The sequence below is a fragment of the Ailuropoda melanoleuca genome, chromosome 3 (genome assembly GCF_002007445.2).
Source record: "Ailuropoda melanoleuca isolate Jingjing chromosome 3, ASM200744v2, whole genome shotgun sequence".
NCBI lineage: Eukaryota > Metazoa > Chordata > Mammalia > Carnivora > Ursidae > Ailuropoda > Ailuropoda melanoleuca.
Genome location: NC_048220.1, coordinates 26,205,259 through 26,220,054, shown reverse-complemented (window position 1 = coordinate 26,220,054; position 14,796 = coordinate 26,205,259). Strand labels below are relative to the sequence as shown.

At 42.5% G+C, this 14,796-nt stretch overlaps 1 protein-coding gene across 8 annotated transcripts in view; it reads left to right on the top strand.

Annotated features, from left to right (window-relative positions):
- KLHL3 (kelch like family member 3) overlaps positions 1-14,796 on the top strand; it is a 157,050-nt gene that overhangs the window by 42,539 nt on the left and 99,715 nt on the right. For 7 of the 8 annotated variants that reach the window (XM_019803238.2, XM_034656059.1, XM_034656057.1 and 4 more), the window contains exon 2: positions 12,841-12,960. In XM_019803238.2, coding sequence (XP_019658797.2) covers positions 12,841-12,960 — 120 coding nt within the window. Of the gene's footprint in view, positions 1-12,840; positions 12,961-14,796 lie in introns of those variants that run through there. The other variant, XM_034656055.1, reaches the window with a different exon arrangement.

Below are 14,796 nucleotides of genomic sequence, written 5' to 3'. Positions count from 1 at the left end.
GATAACCTCAGCTTTTCTAGTTTGAGGTGATGTTCCTCTGAATTCTAGTCTCTCCAGTTTGTATCCATAGTTGGATCCTCAATCATCCCCCCCCGCCCCCGCAGATGTTTTTCCACTTTTGTTTCGTGTATCTTACAAGTCCCCAGACTCAGAGACAGGTCCTCAAGGCTAAGGACGGTGCCTGGACCTCTGAATACTCCTCACTCATTGCCGTGCAGCTGCATGCATAGTAGAAGCTGCATAATTATTTGGCAGTTAGCTGATTGATAACTTTTGTGGGAAAGTCTGATAACTAAGAAGCAAGTTGGTGAGAGAATGAGTTTGAAACCTTTGGCCAATAGGTTCATCTCTGGCTATCGGCCTTATTATCTCAGCACGGGTCATTGACCCAGTGGAATGCTTTGTAGGCGGAGAACAGGGGAAGTGGCCTTGTTTTACAAGTTCCCAGGGAAACCCAGGGCCCCGAGAAGCTGGAGGGGAGTGACTGGCCTGGGATCACATGTCAGACCTCCAGTGACTGGAGGAATCCTGAACCTGTGCTCGTTCCACACTTAGCCTGCTGATGCTTCGGTGGGGCTGTTTTTAAGCTTTAAAATTTTTCGGCCAAGAGATTTTTAATGAACAATTTTCTTTCTTTGCCACGAGGGTGTGAAAATAACTTCTCCCTTTAAAGGCTATTAATCAAAAGCATGGGATTTAGAGTAACATAGACCTGGTGGTGAATCTGCTTCATACACCATGTGACCTTGAGTGTGTCACTTTTTTTTTCACAAATAATTTTTCTTTTTGGTATAAAGGCAGTAATAACACTATCTGTACCTCATGGAGTTGTTGTCACGATCAAATGAGGTAATACATGGAAAGCATCTAGTAAAATTTTTGTGGCACGGACTAAGTACTAGGTAAACGGTACTTATTATCTTTGGTGTTCATCTGTTGTACCCCATGACTTGTGCTGGGATTCTAACTGAAGCTTATTTTAAGGACTTTCTATATTTATCATCTGAAGCAGACTATGTGGGACTTTTCCCATGAGAAAACTGGGGACAGCTTACCAGGCCCATTCTCTTGCTTCTACCTGAACCATCCATGTCCTCATAGTGAGATACCACACAGGGCTTGCAATTTCCTCTGCTAGGTTTCCCCAACACCTACCTTAATTCTCCTTTTTATAGACATCCTGAGGCATCTGGATGCTTTAGTGGTTTAGAATCACAAACCAGATATGCTTTTGTTCAGATAAAAATCTCAAGAAGAACCTATGAATTTGCACTTACCTTTGCTGTATCCCCCAAGTTGTCCAGCTCTCTAAAGACCCTGCTGATGCCAAGATTGCCATGTCCCTTTGTGAAGAATCAGTGGTGTTTCTTCATCAGTCAGAGGAAGATGACTGTGCCTTCTGTTTTGTGAAGGAGAAGGGTCTCTGGCTGTCAGCTACTCCAGTGATGAATTGTGTGTGTGTATGGGCCTGTGTGTTTGGAAAGCAGATAGACAGTGAAAATGGCGATTGCTCCTGCCATTAGGATTTTATTTTGGTTCTGGAAATCAGCCTTGTGGGCTGAGCTGCCTTATTTATACTCCAGAGATGGATGGTGGTGATAGTTGCACAACAACTAATGCCACTGAACTATACCCTTAAAAGCGGTTAAGATGGAAAATGTCATGTTATATATATTGCCACAATTTAAAAAAATTTTTTCCAGGGGCACCTGGCTGGCTCAGTTGGTAGAGCATGCAACTCTTGATCTCAGGGTTATGAGTTTGAGCCTCACATAGGTTGTAGAGATTACTCCTAAAAATAAAATCTTAAAAAAAATTATTTTTTCCAGGCACAGTGTCTGGCATACCAGCAAGATTCGCAGAGAACAACAGCTTTGGGAAGAAACATCATAAAAATGGGAAGTTAGTTGTCCATTTTTCTTAAAATTGTGGTTTTCTCCATCAGAAGCAATGGGGTGCACCTGCTTGAGAGGGGCAGCGTGTTCCCAGCACTATGACATAATTTGGTGGAAGCAGTTTTCAGGAGAATGGCTCATCCAGAACAAGGAAAACTTGTTCTGGACCTCAGGGAGCTTCAGAGCCAGTAGAGTTTTTTTTCCACCTTTGATCAATGAACAGAAAGATCATATTTCTTGAGAAGACATGACTTAGCTGATATTCTCTAAATGTTGAGTTTTGCATTGCCGGGTAAAATGCTAGCAAGGCCCTGGGAAGAGCCAGTATTGAGCGCTCTTGCCTTTTCTGTCTTCCCATGGTATGTCCTTGAGTACTCTTCCATCCCTAGTAGTCATGGATAGAAACTTTTGTAGACATTTTTGGGCATCACTGCTGCCTGAAGCAGATGTGCATTTCAACCATGGTAATTAAAACCAAATTTTCGATTTGGGGAATATTTATTGGCGAAGTAAGGTTTTTAACTGCAAAAAACAGTCAGTGAAGGCATTTGATTTCCCCATACCCAGATTTGGGTTTTCAGGATTTTGCTTGCTAGGTTTTAGATTGTTCCGACAGAGGCAGGCAAGAATATTTTGGGGTAAGTTTTCTAAAGCGAGTGCTTTATTTGATGAAATTTGCAATTGTAGAAGTGACCTAATTCTTTTCAGTTGCTGGATGAACCCTAAAACTAGGTTAGATTGAAAAGAGCATTAATAAACGGTAATAAAAAATAACTTGAGCATGGTTTATTCTTAGACTTTTTCCCCTTAAATAAGTTCAGTTTTTCTTAAGCTGGAAATCTCTAACTTTTTATCATTTATGAGGATTTTCAAACTCCCAAAACAACTCTCCTGGACTTTTCTTTTTAACTTATGCTAGTCTGTCACAGCCTCTATCAAAACCACACGCGTGGAAGAGCTCAGCTCTCCTCTTCAACCCGGGTAGAAGCTTGGCTCCTGAAATACTACCTGACAAGGGGTGTTTTTCTCTTTTAGTCTTCCTCTCTCTTCGTCTCATTCTGTCTGAACACAAGTGTTTCTCTTGTGTTTCACATTTTTATACAGCCCATGTAAGAAACACCACCCCCCCACCCTGTACTACCACCCCACCCTGGGTTTTGAGGGAAACTGCCTATGAATTGGGCTCTTAGGAATGTGATTAGCAACATACCTGTTCTTGAGCTGGTTTAGCAAGGAGCACATCGTAGGAATGGCAGCCGCTGCTTGCCAGCTTTGGCGAATCACGATGGGCTTATGTGAAGACTCCAAGTTCACTACCATTAATAATATCAACTCTAATACACACCGCAGATCCCCCCCCAGTCAGTGGAGTGAAGTAGTGCTATGTCACAGGTCCTGCAGGGTTCAGTCCTTTTCCTTTGGCCTGGTTGGGCTGCCCAGTGAAGAACCTCAGAGAGTGGCTGTAAAGCTTGAGCTCCCTCGGCCAGATAGGTCGCGGACATTGTCCCAAGTCAGTGAGCATTGAACATTGCTGTTAAGGGCATAGGCCCTGCAGTTGAAAAGACCTGGGTTTGAGTGTCAATGCTCCACTTAGTAGTTACGTGGGACTTTGAGACAAATTTTATCTCAGTGCTTAAGGAGATAATAGGGCTGTTCTTTTCTTTTCCTTCTTTCTTCCTCCCTCCCTCTTTTTTTTTTTTTTTTAAGATTCTATTTATTTATTTGACAGCACAAGCAGGGGGAGCAGCAGCAGAGGGAGAGGGAGAAGCAGGCTCCCCACTGAGCAAGGAGCCTGATGCAGGACTCAATCCCAGGACCCTGGAATCATGACCTGAGCCAAAGGCCGACGCTTAACTGACAGAGCCACCCAGGCGCCCCAAGGGCTGTTCTGAAGATAAAATGAGATCAGGGAGGCAAAGTGCTTTACCATATTATCAGTTTTCAGTAAATGCTGTTACTAACTGTTAGCCAGGAGCTATAGCTTACAGTGCACATCTTCCGGGTGTCCATGTGGGCTGTTGCTGGGGCTCAGCCTGATGCCGTGAACAGAGGTGGCACCACTGAAAGAGTATGGAGAATAATGGGGCTTTATAGCGGCCTGTGTGTAGGTGGTGGTTCTTGAGGACAGGACTACACTGTCTAGTCCTAAATCCTGCTGCCTGGACACCTTCAAGTGACAGGTCCTTTATTAGCCCAGAGGTAGAAATTTAAATTTGGTCATTTTGGCCTTGAACTTTAGGATTGGGATACCTGCTAGATCTGTAGTTGGCCCCAAGCCCTGTAGGTCCAGAAACGCTGCTAGGCACTGTCCCACTGCTGCCCAGACTTGGAGAAGCAGAGTCATGCTGATGAACTCTTCATGAGAACTGAAAGTACGACTGTCAGAGTGGTACTTTATTAATTTGCAGTGAAGGCGACTACTGTCAGGATGTTCCTGAGGGCCTGCTACCACTTCCTTGCTTCCTTCCTGAAGGAAGACCTAATTGATCAAAGGCTGCATAGTGAGCTAGGGACCGAGTTATGGCATTTGAATGTTTACAGGCTTCACACTTTACAACACGGATCCGACCTGAGGCTGAACCAGATCAGACCATGATGATTAAATCATTTCTTTCCTAGATAGTGTTCGATGAGCTGGACAAGGGGCTTTCTCTGTCTGATTCTTGTTTTTCAGTTTCCCTTTCTAAACGCCACTTTCTTTGTTGGGGGATTTTAGCGATTTGACATAGTCTGACTGACTCAGAGCTCTTTTGACTTTTTTAGGTGACTTTGCCTCTTTTTTCTCTCTCTTCTGTAGCTTGAACATAATGTGCTTGGACTCTTTTTATGTGGCCCAGAGTCAGCCCACTCTCTCTGACCTTCCTTTGCATCTCTTGAAGACTTTGAGAGGGGATGCAGTTCCTAAGGCTCAACTCAGCAGCATTTCTCGGTCTCCCCTTTCCTCTCCTCCACACTCTCTCATACCCTGGATCCTCTGGAGCTCCTCACTTGGCAGATCCCCCAGACTCCCTGCACATTTGACCGGCTCAGAGGCTTTTCCATCTCCTGCCCTGCCGACATGCTGTCTATAGAAGTGTCCTCTCTTTTCTATTCTTTGCATGAATTTTCCTCAGCAATGGAAAGAGCCTAAAAACTGATACAGTAGGTGAAAACCCTTCTTGCTTTCTTACCTCTTCTCTAGTTGATGATGCCTTTCTCTCTCCCTTCATCCTCTTTATTCCGTATCACCAATGCAGCTAAGAAAGAACCCCACCCCCTTCTATGGGGGTACAAAGAGGAAGTTGAGAGGGACAAAGCCATAATTATTTTAATGAGGAGAAGTGAGGAAAGATTGGAATAGTTGGTAGTTATACCTTATTTACTTACCTATCCAATCATTTACTCAGTGATTATTTATTGAGCACCTGCCATGTGCCAGAGGCTCAGAATACAGAGGGAAATAAGACACCATCCTGGTTCTCATGGAGCACAAAGTCTAGGTTTGGTAGTGGTGTGCAGGAGCCAGCATTCATCCATTTGCAAGAGCTGCTTGTTAAATTGTCAGAATTCTGTGAGTCATTCTATGAAGTATAGCACTTTTTAAAAATAAATTATATAACTTAAGAATAAATTATAAACAAGTATAATGAATACCCGAAACTCTTCTCTTCCTAGTTTTTTACTATGGTCTGTACCTTTTAGATTATGTCTCTTGTGTCTCTGTAATGGAAATACTGTACAGTGCTATAATGGTGTGCCGTTACATGTCTTTTTCCAACTCCACATGTTCAGTAGCATCATGTTGGTGGCTTGAAATCTGCCACGATGGGAGTATTGACACCACAGAAATTGGCAAATGTTACAAATCAGGGCTCGCTTCCTTGCAACTAACTGTTAAACACGTCCCAGCATGCGCTGTGTGAGAGAGACAGAAAATCAAGAGGTAATTACGCTATTACATGGAGGGAAGCACTGAGTACTGTGGGAACACAGAAGGGAAATTAATCTAGTGGGTAGTGAAGGATGATAGGGAAGACGTCCAGCAAGAGGCTTGAAGCGCTGGTAAGAATAAGAACGAGTAGGGTAGGGCAAAGGAGCCTGGTATGTTTAGGCAGGTGCAAGTATTTTAGTAGTATGGTAATAAGAAGTCTTCAGGGCAGTGATAGAGTTCTGAGGGGCCATGCTAGATCTCTGAGATTCATTCTGAATGCAGTGAGGAACCAGTGAGAGGTTTCACATACAACATCCCTTGCTCTCACTGACATTCTGTAAAGGTCACTGTGGAGTCAGGGAGCAGGCTATTTTAGTAAGACAGCCAAGGGATCATGATGGCCTGGTTGATGTTGTGGTAGCAGTGACTTGAGAAGGGAATGGAGTGGAGATAGATTAAAGGAGCACTTGGGGCTGTACGTGGGGGGTGAGAAAGAGGGAAGAGGATATCAAGTATGATATCTCAGTTTCTGCCTTGGACAAGGGAGTGGGATGGTTGGTTTTGCCTCTGAGATAGTACAGAAAGAAGAGTAGCCTTGAGGAAGAATAGGGAGGGTGGAGAGTCTTAGTTTTGGATAGGTATGGGTTACTGTGAGTATGAGTTACTGTGCAAAATGTGAGGGAGTCAAGGCAGACGTTGGGTGCGTGGATCTGGATGGTAGAGGTTAAGGGAGGGCAGGAGAAAAGGCTGTGGGAGGTGGTGTACTGAGAAGGCCTATTATTTAGAACTTAGATATTTTTATTTATAACTTCTGTAATTAATATTTTATGTGTATTGACTTATAATTTAACTCTGAAAACTGACCCCACTTTTGCTTTTTTAAATTGTTAGCCTTGGAGCCATCGGTTGGGGCAGACTCTTCCACTCTGCTCTACCGTTCATCACTTGTAAGGACAAGCAAATGGTTTTCAGGTCAGAGTTCATTGATGACAAATATGTAATGAGGGCCTGCTGTGGGCATAGCCCTAAAGAGTCCTTGGATCCATGTTCCTTGCCCACCAGGTATGTCGAATCTAGTGTGAGAGGAGTGGGTTGTTAGATAGGTACCATGAAAACATAATCAAATACAGGGCAGTATTCTGTATGCTGGTTGAGTTATAGGACAGAAATACTTGAAGAATTTAGGGAAGACAGACATCACTTAGGACAGAAGGATTCAGAGGACTTCATAGAAGAGGCAAAGCTTAACTGATCCTGGAGAACAGATCGACTGTGACAGAAGAGAAGGGAGAGGGAATCTGCCTATAGTAGATAATTCATCCTCAGTAGAAAATGGGTACTCAGTAAATATTTGAGTAAGAGATAGGGTAGGATTTAGATTCAGTCCAGGCCAAGGAGGACCTTGAATGCTAAGCAAGATAATCATGACTTTATCCTGTAGGCTGATGATGTTTCAGTTTTTTAGCTATATCGTCCTTTAAAAGGAAATCCTACATGGACCCCCAATAGGTAGAACAGATGGAAGCAGGGGTCTAAGTGAGCTTCTAGCTTGTAATCTTCATGGCCCCTTAAGAGACCTGTGGGCAGGGGAAAGCTGAACGATGTGGTCAGAATGACCTTTTAGGGATTGATTTTTGCAGTGGTGTGCAGGAATCACTTGCAGGGAGGGCATCTAGAATGGGGGACAGCCACCGTAGTAGGACAGAGGGGAGAGGCACCATCATAGGCTAGTCTAAGGGAAAAGAGAATTGGAGAGCCCAGGAAGGAAGGGTTAGCTGTGTTCATCCTTCTTTTTAATATATTTTTAAAAAGATTTATTTATTCATTTGAGAGAGAGAGCATGTGAGCAGGTGGGTGGGGAGGGGCAAGAGGGAGAAGGAGAATCCCAACCAGACTCCCTGCTGAGCACAGAGCCTGATGCAGGGATTGATCTCACGACCCTGAGATCATGACCTGAGCTGAAATCAAGAGTCGGATGCTTAACCGTCTGGGGCACCCAGGTGCCCCTGTGTTAATCCTTCTTAGGACTATGAGTCTTGACTATCTTATGTATGACTTCTTGAAGGACGTTAGCGAGAATGTGAAATAAGTCTGGGCCACCTTGTAATACTCTCTTTCTGTGGGCTTTTGAAGGGGTTGTTGGCCTTTTTACTTGCTGGGCTAGAGGAATTACTCACTTTCTGTGTTGACTATGGCACCAGTGGTGGTTCATGTAAGTATGTTTAATAATAACAGGACAGTATATAAAATTAATTAAATTATTAAGCCAGATTTATGGTGGTCTGAAAAAGTTGACTAGTCTGATTCTGCTGCAGCTTAAGTGGAAAATGGCTTTGATGACCACTACTGTATAATTCCATAGGGAAGAATAAGGATTCTGCCTGGCCCATACTTTTTTGCCTCATCTATTGTTGCTGATGCATTTGAATCATCTTTAGATATGGTTTAGCTTGAGAGTCACTGAAACTCTGGACATCTCAGCACAAATGAATGCTTCTTTGTTAAAATTCTTAACATCTCTGAGTAGTCAGCTCCTCTCTTTCCTCTCTTTCCTGCTCCCTGGAAGGTCAGTGGGTTGCCAAGAAGCTTGTATCTTTAAAAACCCAGAGATCCAGAGTCTACTCCAGACTTCTTGTGTTATCACAGAGGTGCAGAGCAGGGGAAGAAAGAGACCTTAGGATCTTTCTGATGTCAACCCTCGCCCCTATATCAAAGGCGGAAAGGGCTCTGGATATAGCGGGGAGACCAGACGTCCATTCTCTAACCAGCCCAATGGTCAGGCTGGCTTTGGTATGAATTGCTTTTTGTTGAACTTTAATCCTTTGAATAGGCAATCTGTGTTTGAGACTCTTTGGTAAACACAGCATTGTATTAACAGGGCTACACCATTTTTGGACCATTTTGACAGGCCAGAAGGTACAAAGAGCAACACAAGAAGAAGAGCAAGACTTTCTGTGCACTCGTCACACTGGAGATTGTTGTCACTACTTCCAAAATGGCCCTATTCCATATATGTGAAACAGAACTAATAATGTCTGTTCACTGGGCTTCTAGGAGCTCTCATTAGTTCCCTGTCAAAAACCTTCAGTGGTTTTCTGATCAATACCAAATTACAGATTTTTTTCCCTTGGCTTTTAAGTCTCTCTACAATTTGAAGACAGCATTTATAATGAATATTTGTGAAGTCTTTTTACAGTTTCTAGATTTATCCCAGAAATGCAAGTATGGTTTAGTTTTGGAAAATATATTAGTATCATTTACCACATTAGAAGATTAAAGGGAAAAGGACACCTGGATGACTCAGTCAGTTAAGCATCTGCTTTTGGCTTAGGTCATGATCCCAGTGTGGGTCCTGGGATTGAGTCCCACATCAGACTCCTTGCTCAGTGGGGAGCCTGCTTCTCCCTCTACCTGCTGCTCCCCCGCTAGTGCTCACGTGCTCTCTCTCTCTGACAAATACATAAATAAAATCTTTAAAAAAAAAAGGATAAAGGGGAAAATCCATATGATCAGCTCATTAAATTCACAAAAATATTTGATAAAATTCAGTATAACTTTATGACTAAAAAAAAACAATAAAATTCAAGGGAATTTTCTTAATTCGATTAAGGTCATCTGTAAAAATCCTACAACAAACATGCACGGCGGGCAAACATTAAAACATCATCTTTAAAATCAGAAAGATGACAAGAATATTTGTTAGCACGCTTTTTGTTCAACATTGTGTGGCCATCCTAGCAGCCCAAAATTTCTTAAAAAAAAAAAAAATTAAAGGCCTAAGCATTGGAAAGGAGGGAAAAAAAACCCTCTGGCAGTATATGCAGGTTAATAGGATTGTTTCCATAGAACACCTTATTGACTCTTCAGACAAAGAAATAGGAACATTTGGTAAGGTGGCTGGATAATTGCAGAAATCAATTGCATTTTATAAACTGTAGCAATCAGAAAATGCAATTCAAAAAAGACACCATTACTATTGTAAAAAAGCAACAAAAATTTTAAAGTACTTAATAAATTTAATCGAATATGTATAAGGTCTTATAAAGGTTTGACATTAAAGAAGATTAAATAAATGGAGAGAGATATTCCATGTTCATGGATCTGAAGACATCATATCAGAAAGATGTCAGTTCTATCCTAATTGATCTATAAATTCACTGTGGTTTCCATCAAAATCCCATGAGTCTTTCATACAACTTAAACTGATACTAAAGTTTGCATGAAAGGGTAATGAAACTGAGATAGTGAAGACATATTTGAAGCATAATAATAGGATTGAGGTCTTGTCCTGTCAGGTATCAAGCCTTATAATGAAGTTACAGAAATAATGTGGTACTGGTATAGAGACAGATAAACTGACCAATGGAATAGCCTAAGGAGTCTAGAAATAGATCTTTGTATTTGGAACTTTGACATGTGATCTAAGGTGGCATGACGGTAAGTGGGAAAAATAAGTATTCAGTAAGTGGAACGTATGGGAAAAAATTATATCCAGATTTCACATCATGACATAAAAATCAACATCAGTTAAAGTAAGGGCCATTAATTGAAAGCAAAAATGTTAAACTTTTAGTCGAAAATAGAAATTAATATCTTTCTGGCCTTGGCTAGGGAAAGACACTTTTTTTTTTAACTTAAATTTTAGGCAGTGTACATATAGTGCAGCTTTGGTTTCAGGAGTAGAATTCAGTGATTCGTCACTTACATACAACACCCAGTGCTCATAATAAGAAGTGCCCTCCTTAATGCCCATCTCCTGTCTGTCCCATCCCCCACCTACCTCCCTCTGTCAACCCTCAGTTTGTTCTCTGTCGTGAAGAGTCTCTTATGACTTGTTTTCCTCTCTCCTTTTTTCTTTTCCCCCTTTCCCATATGTTCATCTGTTTTGAAAGACACAGGCTTTAAAAGACATAATGCTTGTGGAATTTCTCAAGTGAAAATTTTCACCTTTACTGGGTGCTCCTTCACCTTGGTCATATCTTCTCCTGTTTTTGAGACTTTCTTTACCTCCTTCAACAGATCATTTTAATCATCTGCTTTTGTGCGTCTCTTGATAGTTATCTTCCTGTGCTTGGGTAACTTCCTTGCCCCCAGAATTCGAATAGTTGCAAAGCTCAGATGACCGTGGCCTTGCATTTGCATGCTGAACTGAAGATGGGGAAGGAAGCCAAAGAAGGAGTCTGTTATGGTCAGACAAACTGTAGGTCTTATATGCTGGTTGTATTTGGTTTTTGTTTCTTTGTTTTTAAAGATTTTATTTGTCAGAGAGAGAGAGAAAGAGCACAAGTAGGGTCAGCAGCAGGTAGAGGGAGAAGCAGGCTCTCCGCTGAGCAGGGAGCCTAATGAGGGACTTGATCCCTGGAGTCCCAGGATCATGACCTGACCTGAAGGCAGACACTTAACCAACTGAGCCACCCAGGCGTCCCTGCTGGTTGTATCTGAATGTTCCAGTAGTTGCAAATTTCACTGTAAGATCTGTAGAGATTATCAGGTCTCTGGAACATTCTCTTAACCACAGAAGCCCCTTTCTTGATCCAGTTTGCAAGTCTGGGTGGTCGCCTGGAAGAGGCACACCAGGCAAAGGCAAAGCAAACTATCTAAACTAGAGTTCCAGTGAACTGTGAGTCCCCAAATCTGCACAAGTGGAGAAGGTTCTGTTAACTCCAAGGTCCTGGACTTGATCTTGGAGCTGAATAGTTTCATTGGTTTGGGAAAAAAACATCCTTTTTGTTGTTGTTGTTGTTGATTCTTTTGTTATTTTTTTTCCACCCCCCATAAAGCTGAGACACATTGCTCAGGAGTAGTTGGGCATCTAGTTGGTATCCCATAGGGATTTGAGTGTTTTGTCTTCAGTACAGAAGACTTTGAGGTTATGAATGACCCTTGCTAGTCCCCACCGGCTCGCTTAGCCTACACAGATAGCCCTTTTTTTCATAACAGTGACAGTCCCTTGTCATTCTATGGGATTATGGTTTCCCAGAAGCTTTCACTCCTGTGCCATTGTTCTCCATACCACAGCCAGTGTGGTCTTTCTCAAGCACAGATGTGTTCACCTGCTTCCTGTCCCACTTCTCTCTCCTTTTGATGACTTCTCATCGTCTCAGAAGTTGCTTGGAAATCCAAACGCCTTAGCTTTGCTAATATGACGCTTACAGGCCTGCTCCATCTTGTAGCCTTTGCTTCTGAGACTCTCCTAGTTTTACTGAGCTCCCTTGACTCTTTTCCTTCAGGTCTCTGGGTATCTCCTCTTTCCTCTGCCAGGATGTTCTCCATCTTCCTTTTTACCTGTCTTCGTTTTGCTCTTCCTTGAGATTTCTGCTCTACCTCAGCTTCTGGGAAGTTTCCCCTTATCCTGCCAGCCCTGGAGTAGTTGCCTGTCCTCTGCACATCTGTACCTCCTGTCCAGTCATCATACTTAAGATAGGATGTTTAGGTTATGTAAGACTGATGAATCACAGACCTGTACTGTTGAAACAAATAATACATTGTATGTTAATTAATTGAATTTAAATTAAAAAATAAATATAAAAAAAGATAGGAGGTTTAGGTGTTTTCTTGGCTTCCTCCTACACTGAGCTCTAAGCTTTGCGAGAGCAGCTGTCTATACCTTGTTTGTTGTTGTGTTTCCCTTAAATTTAAATACAGTGCCTGGCACATGGTAAGCTCCATTAAATGTTTGTTGAATGAACAAGTTTCCCTGTGAAGTGAGTGGTATAGCACTTAATCTCCTCCCACGTCCCCACCCCTTTAGCGCATGGTGGGTGGAGGATAAGGACTTTGCACAAAGTCACACAAGTGCTGGTAGAAGCTGACTAGGGACCTGGCTTCCACCAGAGGAATGTGTGTTGCATTGGAAGATCCTGCAGAAGTGGCTGACCCAGGGCATTTCTTTCCCTGCTGGGTGTGTGATGAAGAAAACAAGCTGACAAAGATGCTCTGGTGGGGGGGCAGTTGCACTGAGTTGTGGCAGCTGGGTGAATGGGTTTACCGACATGTGATCCTCTCTTCACCCTCCCACTCCCTTCCTGTTCACAGCATCAAGCCGAGCTCCCAGCCCCCGGTTCAGGCTGGGGATGATGAGAAGAACCAGAGGACGATCACTGTCAACCCTGCCCACATGGGGAAGGCGTTCAAGGTTATGAATGAACTGCGGAGGTACTTTTCCTCTTTTGCCTGTGCCCTTTGGGAAGAATTTGTTGGGTGAGCGTCATCAGAGACTGAGAGCAGAAGTCAGAATACCACTCACTCTTCCCCACCTACTCTCACTTGGCTTCCCCTTTACGCTGCAGGCAAGATAGAATGGCTTTCAGAAAGCGCCCTCTTTCTTTTCTATTTATTTAACACCTTTCATTTTACTCCTTAATCACAGGGGAATAATTTTTTTTATGGTTGTAGCAGCTCTGTTCATAAACTTGGTTTCCAACCAAACCAGCTGCTCAAAGACCAATAATAGAATGATTGCAGTACCGTTACGTAGTTGCAGATTAAAGATTGTGGATGCTACACATTTTCTTTTGGCCTCCTTCTCTCATTCCTTGGTCTGAACTTAGCTTGTTACGACAGCACGTGGAAAAATACCTAGCTTCTTCAGTGCAATTTAACTCTGCAAAGAAAGAAATGAAATGTGAATGGGCTCATCCTCTGTGAGCTCATAGTGGGGGGTGTGCAGGCTATTTATAAAAGGCCCATAAGTCCATTTGGTGAGCTTGTTGCTAGGCAGATTCAGGACACTGAACATGTTTCTCTATCCAAAGGCTGCACACCCAATCTCCTCCTTACTAGAGAACCCAGAAGCCTCCTTTGCCCACGGCATTATTTACAGCATACTTCACCCTACTGTGAGCTATAATTGTTATTCTCCTCTCTTCTCTGTCATTTATGAGCTCTCCGAGGACAGGGGCAACTTTTGAATCATTCTGATCTCTAGCACCTGGTAATTCATGGGAGCCTTAAGGCATTTACCAAAGATGCCCAGAGGCACTGATGAGGCTCTGGGATGGGCATGAGTAAAAAATGTAAATAATTCAATGAAAATGATCTTCCTGCACAACAGAATAGGTGTTATGAAGGAGAAATGCATCAGGTGCCTGTCAGGTGACAGATTTGCAATAATTATTTGTTTCTGAAAGGCTACTATGAAAGCAAGTATGTCATACTACAGCTTTGGAAAACACTTTCTAAAGGAGATGATGTTTGAGCTAAATCCTGGAAGACAAGTAAGAGTTAAAGAAATGACAAGTGGTGGGATTAGAGGGAAGTCTTCCAGTCAGAGAAAATGGCATTAAGTAAAAGGTCATATAACTAAGGATGTGTTTGTTGAGTAGGGGGTTGAACTACTTTTCTTTTTTTTTTTTTTTCTTTTTTTTAAGATTTTATTTATTTATTTGACAGAGAGACAGCCAGAGAGACAGGGAACACAAGCAGGGGGAGTGGGAGAGGAAGAAGCAGGCTCCCAGCGGAGGAACCTGATGTGGGGCTCGATCCCAGAACTCCAGGATCACGCCCTGAGCCAAAGGCAGATGCTTAATGACTGTGCTACCCAGGCGCCCCTGAACTACTTTTAAACAAAAATTCTATCTGGTTCTGTATTTGTTTCCTCATTTCCCTTTTCTGCAGGGCCCAGTCTTTGGCATTAAAAACCAAGTTAAATTCAACTTGTCTTATGCACTACTGCTCAGTTTTTAGTAGGACTTCTGCCAGATTTCCTAGAAGCTCTACCTGCAACTGTCTGAGGCAGTGGACAGTGCTCATGTTCATGCTTATGGGTACAATTCTCTGGTCACTGAAGAATTTGTATTATGTTCCATAGGTACTAGTGACATTCCTTATTTAGTTCCTTCAGTATGGCTTGTGTCTTTTGTCTGATGTAAGATTCTGGGTTTCCACATAAACAACCTAAATTTACATTTCAAGGAACTAGAAGAAGAACAAACTAAGCCCAAAGTTATCAGAAGGAAGGAAATATTAAAGATTAGAGCAGAGATGAATGAA